The sequence below is a fragment of the Chelonia mydas genome, chromosome 2 (assembly GCF_015237465.2).
Source record: "Chelonia mydas isolate rCheMyd1 chromosome 2, rCheMyd1.pri.v2, whole genome shotgun sequence".
In the NCBI taxonomy this organism is placed as follows: domain Eukaryota; kingdom Metazoa; phylum Chordata; order Testudines; family Cheloniidae; genus Chelonia; species Chelonia mydas.
In genome coordinates this window covers 209756099-209772313 of record NC_057850.1, presented here as the reverse complement: position 1 = coordinate 209772313, position 16215 = coordinate 209756099, and the positions used below count along the sequence as shown (strand labels likewise).

At 44.8% G+C, this 16215-nt stretch overlaps 1 protein-coding gene across 4 annotated transcripts in view; it reads left to right on the top strand.

Moving 5' to 3' along the window:
* Positions 1 to 15754, top strand: part of LOC114019339 — a 71074-nt gene extending 55320 nt beyond the window's left edge. For 2 of the 4 annotated variants that reach the window (XM_043541136.1, XM_037891647.2), the window contains exons 4-6: positions 611 to 750; positions 1888 to 1968; positions 14684 to 15754. In XM_043541136.1, the coding sequence (XP_043397071.1) occupies positions 611 to 750; positions 1888 to 1968; positions 14684 to 14782 (320 nt within the window). In that variant the 3' untranslated portion in view covers positions 14783 to 15754. Of the gene's footprint in view, positions 1 to 610; positions 751 to 1887; positions 4205 to 5716; positions 9410 to 14683 lie in introns of those variants that run through there. The other 2 variants (XM_043541138.1, XM_043541137.1) reach the window with 2 other exon arrangements.
* The last annotated feature ends 461 nt before the right edge of the window (positions 15755 to 16215 follow it).

Below are 16215 nucleotides of genomic sequence, written 5' to 3'. Positions count from 1 at the left end.
TTGCATGGCCTGCATAATGGACCTGTCCAGAAGGGGTGCAAGCTGACTCCCTGGAGATGGATAGCTGCAGGTGTGCTTGCCTGCATGCAGGGAAGTTCAGGGAGGAATTCCCCAGGGGCAGTGCAACTCCACAAGCTCCTAATGCAGGGCCATAATTACATGGCACAGCTGAGGCTTAGAATTTGAGATTTGAACTCAATTATGTGCTCTTCCTTATGCAGACTCTGCCCAGAGTTCGCTTGTGCTATCTTATATTAAGCAGATGGAACATGGGAAGAGTGCTTTTATTGTAATTGCCATAGCTCTCAAGTCACACATTTCTTGTCAACAATTACACAATAGTTCTGGCCACCATATATATATACACCCTGTACAATAAAACATTAATATCATCAAACACTTACAGCAATGGGACGGGCAGGGAGTTCACAAGGGTTATGCATTTTTCACGTACTCCTCTTTCTGGGAAACTCCCAAACTTCCATCTGCTTACAGCTCTCCAAACCCTAATGATCCTAGAGCTCCTGGTGATAGTGATGTAGGGTAGAACTCCAGAGCACAGACTGCCTGTTTTATAGCTGCTAGCATGTTGTTTACTTAACTTCTTCAGTTCATGGACTTCAGCCATTGAAAGACAAGCAAAAGGACACCAAGGGGAGATTCATTACATACAAGCCTCCTGAATGCAAATGGGAATCCAGGCTAATCCTGCCAAAGAACCCTTGGCCACCAAAGTCTGCTTCATTTACGGTTAGTTGAACCCTGAGCCAAGCTCCCTGCCTCTCTGTTGGACTCCAGTGGGCTTCAGATCAGGCCCTTAGGGACTTTGTGGATAGTTTTGATGCAGCTAATGAGGGCACCAGGCTGCTGGAGAGTTTAGGAGACTCAGTAGATGGATTGCTGGGTTCTCCCCTGTCCCTGGATGTAGTGTGTACCTGGTAGGGGGGTTAGGTGTGGGACTCCCACTGATCATGGTGGGAGTTGGAAGGATAAATTTCTTGGGGCTGCTTTGAAAATTAAGCCCTTAATGTTAAGAACATAAGAATGGCCATACTGGGTCAGACCAAAGGTCCATTCAGCTCAGTATCCTGTCTACTGAAAGTGGCCAATGCCAGGCGCCCCAGAGGGAGTGAACCTAACAGGTAATGATCAAGTGATCTCTCTCCTGCCATCCATCTCCACCCTCTGACAAACAGAGGCTAGAGACACCATTCCTTACCTATCCTGGCTAATAGCCATTAATGGACTTAACCTCCATGAATTTAAATTAAATTAAAGTTAAATTATACAATACAGCACATGGCAAAGGCACATACCCTTACATCTTCAAACTGCCAGGGGGACCATGTGGAAGAAAGTTCATTACTGGGGTGGGGGGAGGTGTCATATTCCCTGTGCAAGACATTGACTATTTCCGAAGGTGTGGGGGAGGGCGGGGGGGGGGAATGATATTGGGATGGCTTACAAACATAAACCAAGTGCTTAAAACTAAAATGTCTCTAAACATAAAAGGATCTCTGCTCCCAGTGCATGCACTCAACTCCCATTAGTGTTAATGGAGAATGTATTGAACACGGATATCGTATGGGTAGCAGATGCTCCGAGTTATGAAGTTGTCCTCCTGTGTAATGATGAGAGACATTAGATCATCTGTACCAAATCTATTTGCAGCAATAGTTTTGCTATTTAAAAGTAATACCTGTAATAAGGTGATTGCACATACAAATGTGCCTAAATACACATTTGGATGACCTATTCCCTGATTCAGATGTGTAAGCATGTCTGAGATTCTGGTTCTTCAGCCCTCCCATCAAAGACCATAGGAGCATTCTCCTGTCCTGTGTGTCATTTAATTGCTCTAATTTATCTTTACTATTCTATTCCTAGAGACACAAAAGGCGACGTGGCGCCCACACGGCGTTCCTAGATCGTGTGGATGAAAAGCTACGTACAATATGGCAGGAGGAAGTAGGTGGTGATGTTGTACTGTTCCCTATGGTGCAAACCCAGTGTCTCCTTAGGGCCACATGATGGTTGCTTGTGCAGGGGGTAGCTATGATACAATTATTTGTTTCTCAAGGAGGTAGGGAGTGCTGGTGCTGCCAAAAGCAGTCCATACCTCAGCAGTGGGCGTGGCTGGGCAGAGTGAAGGGAGGTTAAACACAATAAATACAAACTCCTCCTGGGGGATGGAGAGGAGAGCTGCAGAAATCCTCAGGTGTTCTCTTTAGAATGTGGGATGTGCTCAGACCGGGACTGATACCGATAGTTACGATCTCAACCCTCTGCACAATGGCAGAGGAAGGGAACAACAAGGGTCACTGGTGACTGAGCTCCCGATAATGCCCTGGGAGAATTTGAAGTACCATGGAAGATGATATGTCTGTTGCTGTCCTACACAGGCATGATGTCTCCATCCATTAACATGCAGGCAGTGCACCTCCTCCCCTCTTGCAGCGGCTCTCAGATCCATAACTGCGTGGTTAAAAAGCAGAGCTGGGTGACCTGCTGATTAAAGCAGGAAATGTATGATGAGTCACTCTTTTTCAGATGCAGAGTCATCTTCTGCCAAATTGCATTGTTATATTTCTCGCCAGAATATGATTCAGAAGAGCTGCTCTTGGTGACTAGAGAGCTGCTGAAATGAGCTTTGCTTACATACGTGCATTCCAAACTGACAATGAGACACAAATCCAAAACCACTGCCAGGCACCTCTTTAAATAGAGGGCAACTTTCTAGGGAAAGTTTAGTATTTTTATCTGATGTCGATTTTGTGATTAACTCAATTTAAATTGTTTTTTACTCTGTATTTGGGGTGGAAATTCACCCCAATGCTGGGGGCCTGCAAAGCCCACATCCCATTTATGCCCTTAACATGGGTCTTACATAGTGCATAAAGCCTTATCCTATCCCGCTGGACAGAAATGAATTTCACCCTGGTGTACTAGCCTTCTCATATTTGCCCTTGCAATCTTCTAAAGCCAGAGCCACTCTAACCTGGTGCTGTGCTGAATAAAGTGTCAGAAATGTTGGTGGGAGCTATCCTGCTGTTCCCTGCAGTCTCAGTGCTTCATTGATTCTCTGAAGTGCCCAAATGGCAGCCCGTGTGCTTAGCTCCACGTTCATTTTTGTCCTGATCAGTTAGGGCAGCAACACAGCACTTAAAAAGAAAAATCTATCTCCTGAGATATTTCTCCTAGCACGCCTCTCCTGTTGTGTTCCCAGTCTGCGGATCTTTTACGAGTCCTCTCCAGGTTGTTTTCAAGCCACCTCTATCCAACTGGTAGGGCCCCCGGGAGGAATAGAACATTCCAGCAAATACTTTGAATGCAATGCCTTGGTGTTCCCACGTAACTGTGATCACTAACATTTCAAAAGCAAATGTTTGATCTTTCAGCAGGTGCAGTCATGGAATCATAGAAATGTTGGACTGGAAGGGACCTCAGTAGGTCCTCTAGTCCAGTCCCCTGCACTGAAGCTGGACTAAGTAATTATCTAGAACATCCCTGACGAGGTGTTTGGTTTACCTGCCCTTAAGAACCTCCAATGACGTGGATTCCACAACCTCCTTACATAATTAGTTTCAGTGCTTAACCACCCTGACAGGAAGCTTTTTCCTAATGTCTAACCTACATCTCTCTTGCTGCAATTTAAGCCCATTATTTCTTGCCCCGTCCTCAGTGGATAGGGAGAACAATTTATTAACCTCTTTATAACAGGCTTTTATGTACTTGAAACATGCCCTGTCTCAGTTTTCACTTCTCCAGATTAAACAAAGCCACTTTTTTCACCTTTTCCTCATTGGTCATGTTTTCTAGACCTTTAATCATTTTTGTTGCTCTCCTCTGAATGTTCTCCAATTTATCCACATTTTTCCCAAAGCATGGTGCCCAGAACTGGACACAGTACTGCAGTTGAGGCCTAATCAATGATGAGTAGAGTGGAAGAATTACTTCTTGTGCCTTTATTACTACACTCTTGCTAAAACAGCCCAGAATGATGTTCGCTTTCTTTGCAACAGTGTTACATTGTTGACTCATATTTAGTTTGTGATGCACTACAAAACTTAGATGCTTTGCTGCAGAACTCCTTTTTAGGCAGTCATTTCTCACTTTTTATTTGTGCATTTGTTTATTCTTTCCTACATTCAGTACTTTGCATTTTGCCTTATTGAATTTCATCCAAGTTATAGCAGATCAGTTTCTCCAGTTTGTCAAAATCATTTTGAATTCTAATCCTATCCTCCAAAGCACTTACAACCCCTCCCAGCTTGGTATTATCCACAAACTTTATAAGTGTACTCTCCATGCCATTTGTCATAAATATAAAGGGAAGGGTAAACACCTTTAAATCCCTCCTGGCCAGAGGAAAAACCCTTTCACCTGTAAAGGGTTAAGAAGCTAAGACAACCTCACTGGCACCTGACCAAAATGACCAATGAGGAGACAAGATACTTTCAAAGCTGGGGGGGAAGGGAGAAACAAAGGGTTCTCTCTGTCTGTGTTGTCTTTTGCCAGGACCAGAGCAGGAATGCAGGTCAGAACTCTTGTAAAGGGTTAATAAGCAATCTAGTTAGATATGCGTTAGATTCTGTTTTGTTTAAATGGCTGATAAAATAAGTTGTGCTGAATGGAATGTATATTCCTGTTTTTGTGTCTTTTTGTAACTTAAGGTTTTGCCTAGAGGGATTCTCTATGTTTTGAATCTGATTACCCTGTAAGGTATTTACCATCCTGATTTTACAGAGGTGATTCTTTTACTTTTTCTTTAATTAAAATTCTTCTTTTTCATTGTTCTTAAGATCCAAGTGTTTGGGTCTGTGTTCACCTATGCAAATTGGTGAGGATTTTTATCAAGCCTTCCCCAGGAAAGGGGGTGTAGGGCTTGGGGGGATTTTGGGAGGAAAGACGTTTCCAAGTGGGCTCTTTCCCTGTTATTTTTGTTAGACCCTTGGTGGTGGCAGCAATAAGGTCCAGGGACAAAAGGTAAAATAGTTTGTACCTTGGGGAAGTTTTAACCCAAGCTGGTAAAAATAAGCTTAGGGGGTTTTCATGCAGGTCCCCACATCTGTACCCTAGAGTTCAGAGTGGGGAAGGAACCCTGACACCATTATCCAAATAATTTTTGAAGATATTGAATAGAACCAGATCCATGACGGATTCCTGCAGGACCCAACTCAATATGCCCTTCCAGTTTGAACCAGTGATAACTACTCTCTGGTGTGGTTTTCCAAGCAGTTGTGCACCCACCTCTTAGTAGGTTCATATAGGCTATATTTCCATAGTTTGCTTATGCTAAGATCATGTTAGACAGTATCAAAAGCCTGACTAAAGTCGAGATATATCACATCTACTCTTTTTTCCCATCCTCCACAAGGTTTGTTACCCTGTCAAAGAAGGATATTAGGTTGGTTTGACATAATATGCTCTTGACAAATCCATGTTGACTGTTACTTATCTTAATGTCTTCTAGGTGCTTACAAATTGATTGTTTGATTATTTGCTGCATTATCTATTGCTCCATATTTGTGCCAAAGGTACCTAAGTCAAGCTGACTGTTCTACGATTTTCAAGTTGTCCTTATTTTCCTTTTTATAGATCAATCCTTTGTAAATATTCTGTTCACACTTTGCTTTCAATTCCATGGGGTCTATTAAAAACCCACTGCAGCCTGATATTGTAGATTGCACTAAAGGAGAATGTCTTAATTTCACAGGCATGCGAGCCCAAATAGCAGGAAGAGGAAAAAGCAATGCAGTGGAAGTTCTCTAGCAGGACCCAAGTCAATGCACCAAGTCCAGCTCTGTGCAATGTATAAACCTCATCAAATCCTGTGAAAGATACTACTGGTGCTTCGCTGCATTTCTTGTATGTCCTCTTGTGTCGGATGTCAAATCTTTGAGAACTCCAACCTGGAATAACTAATGAGGGCCACATCCTGAGCTATTGTAAATTGGCATAGATAGCTCCATTGACTGAGGATCTGGAATATCTTTAACACAATGCAGCAAGCATAACTTTACATTTATACTGGTATAAAATGGAAACCCTAAATCTACTAGAGTTTTGCTAAGTTTTGTGTCTTATGATCTTTATAACTGAACAAGGGAACTCTCTCCCTTATGGAGTTTTTATTCCTGAAGGAATGAAGTGGTAACTATGACTTTCTCATCCCTAAGAATGTCTTTTTATTTTTCTTTCTCCTTCCTGCCCCTCAGTCTCTTCCCCTTCTCACTAACCCACATTCCCCTCATATTTACTTCCCCCACTTTCCCAGAAAATCCACTCCCTCTTCTCTCTATCTAGACTTCCCCTTTTTTATTTCCTCTCCGAGTTATTCTCCTTTTTCTCCATCATTTTATATGAAGGAAGGGAAGAGTGAAAGGGGATGAAGCAAGAGAGCACCACATTCCCTCTTGGTCTCTGCTTAATGGCACTCAATAGACTCACAGTCTAAAGTTTATTCTCCTGAGGGCTGTAATACTTTAGTCTAAGCTTGGATTTTGGGGTTAGTGTGCGGGTGATGGGTGGTGTTGGTAGTCTGTGATTCACAGGAGGTCAGACTAGATGGCCTTAAGCTCTTTGACTGTCTCTTTGATTCCTGATGAGAGCCAGAATGCCTAGTGGTAACTTTTATCTTCTGTAGCCCTCTCCCAAGCGAAGAGCTTGGGAACAATGCCCTGTCCCAGTGTGATTCCACAATCCTTCCTCTCCTCCCTCACTGAGAGAGTGGAAGTTTTGTCACCGACTCCAATGGGAGCAGAATCAAGCCATGAGAATTGGATACTGTGAGGGGGATTCAATTCTCGTTGAAGCTGGTGATCAGCACCTCAAAGGGTCAGGCTCTTCGACTGGGAATTTCTGAGGGCCGGGGCTTGTCTTTTAAAAAGACTTTAAGGCCCCAGAAGTACAATTGCAGCAACCTATAAATAACACTGTGTGACAATATCCATTTGTCACATACCCCGCTTGAAATACTCTGGAGGCAGTGGTGTGTGGTGGGGAATGTTGTAATACTTGAAGATTTGTGAGTTAGGTAAAATACTTTTAAAAAAAAAAAAGCAAAGTGACCTAGATGGATTCCACTGGGGTTCCAGCTGAAAAATTCTAACTTCTCTTTTAAACCAGCTGTCACAGTTCAGGGCAACTGCACCTGTATTCCCTCTCTGCATTCAGCAAGGACACACGCCCTAGGCAGTCAGCTCTTCAGCTGTCATCTCTCTTGGGTAGAGAGCCACATCTCTCCCTCCTGAATGGGGTTTCTCCAGGCTGCATAATTCCCTACCTCCAGTGTGATATCTCCAGCAAGACAGACTGCCTAGGCAGCCAGTGTCTGTGCTTTGCTTACTCTTTGAAGGCTGATGAACAGCGTAATTGCCCACAGTTACAAGTTAGCACACAGCTCTTTCTAAGCATATATTGTTAAGGTGAAACCATTCCGCAGAAAACATATTAAAACAATCAAGAACGTACACATTTGCTAACAGGGTTACCAGAGATCATCCCAACTCCAACAAGGGTTCTGGTCCGTGATCAGACATTCAGACCCCACCAAGGGGTTTTCCTGTGGTCCAAGTTCATGACAGCTGTTAGCTCAGAACCAGCACCACTATGAATCTGAGAATCCCCTCATGAATTTGAGGGTCCCTCCTTTATACAATTTGGGCCTCTGATCTTGTCTTCATGTAACAGGTGATCAGCAGACAGGTCCTCTTCTCAGGATGAAGCTTAAAAAGGCTGAGGACACTGTCTGAAATAGTCTTATGAAGCTCTTAACCCTTCCCAGGGTTTACATTAGATATGTATTCCTCCTAGAGATGTTACATACAATCCTACAATAATACATCAACATTTTCATTTTTAATACAGTGAACTTCTAAAGTACTTAAATGTAATTCAACAAGGTTTGTCCAGGATATTTCAGGAAATTGCCATATCTGTCACAATGGGCTTTGCATTCGACTATTGCCCTCAACTCAGAAATAGACTAAAGTAACAAGTAATATATGTAGTATGATACACACCAATGGTGATTTAGTATGAGAAAACTGCATTCTGGATTGAATTTCACTTTCAGGCTGATGGCAATGCACATGTTGCTTTGAAAGATGGACACCCTAATTTAACTCTCACCAGTGATACTCCCCTGTGCAATGATCTCATAGCTCTGCATGTACTGCTTTCTCATTAAGTGTCTCTCCAATACTTCCCAGAGGCAGAAGTGTGTATTAAATGACCTTTTACATATTAAACACCAACATCTGCCTTCAGGTAATACTGGGCAGGGAGCAAATTCATTACATCTCCAGACCCTTGTCTGGTTTGAAATGTGGAGTTCACCGTTTAACTTTCAAGGGCTGAATCTGGACCCAGAATGAACCATATTCCAGGCATGTTTGGGATTTTTCTTCTTCTCTGTGTGCTGAATAGGCACAATGCCATTCTTTTTTCTTTCTTTTTTTTTTTTATACTTGCTTTGTACCGTTCTTACACAGCACTACAAGGCCTTGATAAAAACTGAGTCAGGACATCAGGATTTGACCTTATGCTTCTATACACAACAGTAAAACTTAGCACTCGTATACGACTTGGCAAATGTGATCTGAGCCTTCTTAAACCCTGTGAACTAAGAAAATAATACATAGTAATTGTGGTGTGCCTAGCGTTCTTCCAGCACTATAATCAACAATAATTTACAGATGAGAAAACAGGCACAGAGACATTAAATGACTTGCCCATAGTCACAGAAAAAAATCCATTTCACATCTTAGATTAAGAAAGTTCTTGGTTGTCAGGGTTGTGCTCAGTCCATTAAACCATAAGAACGGCCACACTGGGTCAGACCAATGGTTCATCTAGCCCAGTATCCTGTCTTCCAACAGTGGCCAATGCCAGGTGCTTCAGAGGGAATGAACAGAACAGGTAAACATCCAAGTGATCCATTTCCTGTCTCCCATTCCCAGCTTCTGGCAAACCATAGTACTCTTTCTTAAAATATACCTTTTAACAGATCCCCTAAGAAATAAGGCTCAAAATCTCAGCCTATCTCCATTGCACTCCTTTGGAAAAATCCAGCTCAAATCCTTTTCTTGCTTTGATGGAAGTATTACAATATGCAAAAGAAGGAGTGGAAGAACCTGTTTCTATTAAGAACTCACTGGAAAAAAGATATAGAACTCACACAACTTTCTGTCCCCCCTCCCCCACCCCGCATTCCAACACCAGCACTGCTATGCAATAACTCTGAGCTTGATATGCGCTCTGCATGTTCACAGCCCAGTAAACATGCCAAACCTCCCATCTAGTATCCAAATTTTCATATCAATATGACCAGAATTAATGGTTTTAGAAATGGAGTTGACATTACCATGTCCAGGTGTCCATCCATAAACACATTTAACTCTGCAGGATTCATCAGTATACTACAATCATTCGATCTGGTGATGTGAGATTGGTATGATAAAACATACTACCCAAACACTCGGGTGCTAATTGGAAAGAGCCTTCCACAATTACAATTGGCAAAGTGCACATAGAAGAATGTGCTGCACTCACTGTTCAACAAAATGAGAAACAGGCATGATTTTTATAAGGTTTTCACTGCTGCTTTCTGATATACACACAGGAAAACCACTCACATACACAAAGAACTGTGTCTGCTGTTAGGGCTTGTCTCCAGTTACCGGAGGATCGACGTGTGATGATTGATCCACCAGGGGTTGATTTAGCGGGTCTTAGACCCGCTAAATCAACGACCGATCACTCTCCTGTCAACTGAGGGCTGGTCTACACTACAGGGCTAAGTCAACCTAAGTTATGCAACTCCAGCTTAGGCTGACTTATTGCGGCGTCTACACCGTGCTGAATCGATGGGAGAAACTCTCCCATCAACTTACCTTATGGTTCTTGTTCCGGTGGAGTTGATGGGAGAGCGATCAGTGGTTGATTTAGTGGGTCTTCACTAGACCCGCTAAATCAACTCCCGGTGGACCAGTCGCCACACGTCGATCCCCCGGTAAGTGGAGACAAGCCCTAGAACAGTCACTTTGTCTTTGTATTCTAGGTCTGAATCCACTCAGAACACAAAAGATCCTGTGATTCCATCTCAAAGATTTTTGCCACTCAAACTGACCTCTATCTCCACTGACATGCTTTACAAAGCCTTTAAATCTCAAAGAAAGTGCAGTATGTTTTGTGTAGTAAGCACTGGCTAGAGCGTGTTGTTCTTATGCCTCAACAATCATTGGTGCTGGAGATTCTAGCAAAATCTTTTAATCCTTTTTACTTTTTCACTCTCACTGAGCAATGCATTTTAAATCTTGCTGACAGCTATGCCCATTCTGGAATAGCTGCAGTGCAAACACCACTTTGCACAGTGTAGGAAGAACAGTCAATACCACTACTGTAAATCTCTTTGGAAATATAAGGTCTGATCCAAAGCCCATTGTGGTCAATGACTGTCTTTCCATTGACTTCAGTGGGCTGTGGATTAGGCCCAGAGAGAATGAATTTACTCCTTTGTTTTGTTTGGGACAGTACTAGTATTATCCACATGGCATAAATCTGAGGTGGATTGCATTTTCTGGTATTTTTACACAGTACTTTGATACAAACTTCTGTAGCCTCATTATACATGTATGTAGAACAAATCTGAGAACTCTGGTTTGGGTCCTTTTTAAAGGATTGAAGAAGAGTAACTTCCATACACGCACATAAATTAATGTTATATGGTATGATCTGAAACATGCCCTGAAATCAGAGTGCTGAACACAAGTATGGGCAAATCTGCCTTCCAAGAAAACTTGCTATTTAAAAGGAAAAATCAGCAGGCTCATGATCTATTACTGATACTTGACAATTAGATAGTAATTTTTTCTATAGATCTTAATGTACTTCACAGATCTTTAATAACTCCATTCTAGAGACAGGAAAACTCAGGAGGTCAGATTTGAAGGCCTCAGTTCAGGAAAACATCCCTATTAGGACAGTCCTTAAGCACATGCTTAAAGTAAAGCATGTGCTTAAATGCTGTCCTAATCAGGTCTGGACTTAAGCATGTGTTTAAATACTTTCTTGAAGTGGGGCATACGGCCCAGATCCTCAAAGATATTTAGGTGCCTAACTTCCATTGATTTCAATGGGAGCTAGGTGCCTAAATATCTTTGAGGATCTAGATGTAAGTGACTTGTCCAATATATCACAGCATGTTGGTGTCAGGGTCTAGTTTAGAACCCAAGTGTCCTGACTCACAGCTCACGTTTGATCCAATTTAACTATTAGAGTAATTTTATTGTTTGTACAGTATCAGTTTTCATATATAACTGACATCTAGGATCACTTGAAAGAAATTTGCATACTCTCCACCCATCTCAGTCATTTGATGTTTAAAAATCAAAACACATGTAAAATTCTGTTTTCTCTATTGCTAACTACCAACATCAGTTTGTTTGTTTTTTAACTATTGTGTATTGGTTTTTGTCTGGCCCGTGCTGGAGGACATGCTGGCTGATCTCTCGAGATTGTATCTCTGTCCTAATACAGGAGAAGTGACAGCCTGTGTACCAGTCTTGGGCATGGCTAAGGTTGCAGTCTTCCCTCTTGAACGGCGCCAGGAAAGGACATGGGAGAATCATTTTGAGCACAGTGGCCCAGAGCCTCAAAAGCATTTGTGTCTCCCATTTATTTCAATGGGAGTTACATACCTAAATACTTTTGAGGATCTGAGTTAGACTAACCACCTGACAGTTCAAGAAGCCACCATTGTTTTTCCTAAGGGCCTAATTTGCCAAAATTTTCAATGCTGGTGCACAGTTTATTGCAGATTTTCTTGGGCAGAGGATCAATGTGGCATGGACTAAATCAGCATTTCCTCTGAGCAAATAATATTGTAATAGTGAATGCTTTGTTGTTGTCAGTCACTACTCTAGAATAGAAAATGCCATTTGTGTCTCTCTGTGTTGTACACTATTGTTGCTGGTGTTTTCTTAATAGTTAACTTGTATCACACACAAGTATGCCAGATGCTTCCTGTAAAAGAGGAAGGGAGATCGCTGCCTCAAAGAGCTTACTGTAAGAGGCCCACTCCTGCACTGAGATCCACACAAGCATGTCAGGGCAGAGCTCAAGGCAGGGTTGGGGCCTAAAGAAGAAATGCCTTGGGCCTGCGCCTCCTTTCACTTACACAAGTTTTACACTCTGTAACTACATGGACTTCAGTGGTGCTACTTACCAATGATGAGAACCAGGTCTTTTATTAAGACGCTCATCCCTAGAGCAGCCAGTAGGTACTGGAAATACTCTTGCTGAATTTTACATATCTACATTGCAGAGGAGGACCTGTGCTGCACTCACGTGATGCACAAAGATTTATAAACAGACAAGTGCTGGGTTTCTTACAAAAAGACTGATTCTTAGTTGGAAAAATATGACAAGGAAACGTCTGTCATGTAGATTGAACTAAAATTGTACTCAGTCCAAGGCACTTTGGTGTGTGCTCTGTCTCTTTTGTTAACTGATCATTTTTCACTTTCTAAATGAAAATTGCAGCAGTTTCTTTTCAGTTTGTATCCTTGTTTAGCTCAAGAGAATTGTATCTGAGCAGTGGTTTTATACTCTGTTTCCTTCTTTGCAAACAGTTAGGAACACAACAATCCCATGGCACACAGTGGAAAGTTAAATCACAATGCAGTAAACAGATTCTGGTGCATATTTTTCCAATGAGGAAAAGTCCCTTCTGTTGCCAGTTATGTACCTTTGGAAGAAAGACCACTGTTAATAGTCAAGCATAATTAGAACCAGACAAAGCCAAAGAATATAACAGAGATTCTTTTTTTCAATTAAGGAAATATTCTGAGCTAGTGAAGGAGACTATGTAAAAGGAAAAATAGTGGTGTGATTTATCCTAAAGTACCAGGATGATATGTACACTGTCCATTGATCCCTTCTGTAGCATCTGGCTGATATGTAATACATAAAACATGAGGCTAGATACATGTCTGGACGGTGGGAGAGGGGATTGTGCAATAATTTGTGATTCCATTAACTGCTTGTATTACAGTCAGTGGAAGAATTTCCATAGAATTCAATAAGAATTAGATCAGGCCCTAGTGCAGGGGTGGGCAAACTTTTTGACCCGAGGGCCACATTGGGGTTGCAAAACTGTATGGAGGGCTGGGTAGGGAAGGCTGTGCCTCCCCAAACAGCCTGGCCCCTGCCCCCTATCTGCCCCCTCCCACTTCCTGCACCTTGACTGCCCCCCAAGAACCTCCCACCCATCCAAACCCCCCCCCCGCTCCTTTTGCCCGACCGCCCCCTCCCTGGACCCCGCACCTCTAACCGCCACACCTAGGACCCCACCTCCTATCCAACCCCCACTGCTCCCTATCCCCTGACTGCCCCGACCCCTATCCACATTCCCGCCCCCTGACCGGCCCCCCGGGACTCTCACATCCTATCCAACCCCCCCTGTTCCCCATCCCCTGACCACCACCCCAGAACCTCCACCTCATCCAACCGCCCCCTGACAGGCCCCCCCGGACTCCCACACCTATCTAACTGCTCCCTGTCCCCTGACTGCCCGCGGGACCCCCGGCCCCGGCCCCCTGACCCTGCAGCTCAGAGCAGCATGTCTGGTAGCTGCGCCGCCCGGACGGAGCCACACATGCCGCCGCGCTGCCCTGCAGGAGTGTGCAGCCCCGCCACCCAGAGTGCTGCCCGCGTGGCAGCGTAGCTGCAGGGCAGGGGGGACAGCAGGGGAAGGGCCAGGGGCTAGCCTCCCTGGCGGGGAGCTCAAGGGCCAGGCAGGATGGTCCCACGGGATGGATGTGGCCCGCGGGCCGTAGTTTTCCCACCTCTGCCCTAGTGCATTAGCTGCATGACTTGGGCCTGGGACACAATCCATCCTCATGCTATTGTGTTGTGGTTTAAGTATTGTACAAAAATACTATGTAAATCTAACACGTGTATTTATTGAATTTGTTGGGCTCCTATTTTTATCACCTATTATCATTATCATTTTCCCTGAGTGTACCAGAGCATCTGGGCCCTGTAACAGTGGGAACCACTAATCCCACGGTTAGTGGGTATTTGGCTCTTTAAGGCGGAGGAGTCCTGGGAAATGTAGTCCTAGGGAAGTCAGTAACATCTGCCGCTCTGTGAAAAGCAAGCATGGAGCTCAGTTTAAAAGTGGTTTGGTTGGAGTTAAAATTTAGGATTGGTTGCTTTGCAGGGCCTAGGCAGGAGGGCTTGAGGAATGGAGCCTGGAAGGCCCTGGGGGGTTAAAAGATAGGATGTAGAAAGACTCCTGGAATGGATGATGAGAAAAGAAAAAGTCCCTGAAAGGAGAATGCAGAGTGTGTTCAGGCATGAGCTGACACTTGCATTCACTTAGTGACCAGGGACAGGGCCTCTGGTGAGGGTGAGAGGAAGTTCCTCTTATCTATCTCTGAACAAACAGGGCAAATGAGCTGCTGAGCTAGGGAAAGGAGCTATGGATACTATTCAGGATGAGAGGGGCTAAATAGACTATTGTAGCCTGGAGAAGGCACAAAGAGGAGCTGCAAACTGACGAGGATGCACCTGGTGATGACAGAAGTAAAGAACTTCTGATGGCTGGGAGGCTGTTTGATGGTGTTGGGCTTCTACTTAACTCTAGAAGGGACTGACACTTTGGGCTTTTCACCAGAGACCTAAAAGCCTGTGGAAGACTGAAAATGGGGAAAATGAGGTGCAGGTATGTGATGGTTACTGTAGAGGTAAGTCCCTTGCTTACAGCCACAAATGATTAACGCTGGTGCCTAGGTACATTGGTAGTCGGGAAGGGTGCGTTTATATCGCTGGAAAAGCCTTCACATCAGGGCTGTGCCCAGGAAAGCAGGGACCACTCAAGCAGGTATGTCCTTGTGTTGTGTTAATTAAGCATTCTGATATTTGTACTTGCTGGCTGGTTATCAGCATACGAGGTGAAATAGACAGGGAACAGTCAGAACAAAGGAGTTTGCTGAAAAGACAATTTAATGCTCCAGAGGGTTTGTCTTTGGTACAAAATTAGGTTGTGTTAGCATATTAGCTTAAGGAAATGTATCCACTAACACAGAGGGGGGCAAACTATGGCCCGTGGGCCACATCCGGCCCGCAGGACCCTTCCCTCTGGCCCCCGAGCTCCTGCCGGTGAGCGGGGTCAGGACTGGCTTGCGGAGGAGCCAGCCCAACTCCCCGGCAGCGTGGTAAGCGGGGCGGAGGCTAGGCCCCTGGCCCCTCGCCTTCTGCTCCCCGCCCTCCCTCGCAGTCACAGTCCCCCCTTCCCTCCCCCAGCACCTGAGCAGCGTGGCTGCAGCTCCGGCCGGGTGGCACAGCCTTAGCTCCTCCAGACCTGCTGCTCCAGGGTGGCACTGTTCGGGGCGGGGAGCAGGGAGAGTTCTAGGGGGTGCAGTGGGGCGGTCAAAGAGCATGGGTCCTGCTGCCAGGGACAGAGGCAGAGCAAGCCAGGGCCCCCACCCTCCACCCCAGCATGCTTGGCCCCTGTTCCCAGCAGCCAAGCCCAGCCTGGGAGCAAGCCCTGCCTGACTGCCAGGGAGAGCAGCCAAACGAGCAGGGGAAATGCTCTGGGAAAGGACTGAGCCCCCCTCTCCCCCACCCCACAGGTAATGTGGGGCTGGGAGAGCAGGGGGTGGGGAGCAGGGGAGATTGGATAGGGGATGGGCGTCCCGGGGGGAATGGTAAGGGGGCAGATAGCTGGGGTGTTTGGATAGGATGCGGGAGTCCCAGGGGGCAGTCAATGGTGAGGAGCAAGGGCGGTTGAATGGGGGTGGGAGTTCCAGGGGGCTGGATAGGGGGCAGGGGCCAGGCCACGCCTCGCTGTTTGGGGAGGCATAGCCTTCCCCACCTTCCCTACCCAGCCCTCCATACAATTTCTGGACCCGATGTGGCCTTAGAGCCAAAAAGTTTGGGTACCCCAGCACTAACATAATGCTAACATGACCTGGCAGCTAGTGCAGATAGGGACAAGTTGGGTTTGACATCTTATCACCTAATCCTGGGTAAACTGTGATTCCAGTAAAATTTACCTGTGTGCGGCTGACAGTGCTAAACATGATGGTCCCTGGATGCGAGACCATGCTTAACATAATGTTTCCCCTAATTTGTAGGTTTTATTATTTAATTCGGGTACATGGGCCTGGAATGCAGGATGGATGCATTTTGAAATATACAAATCAA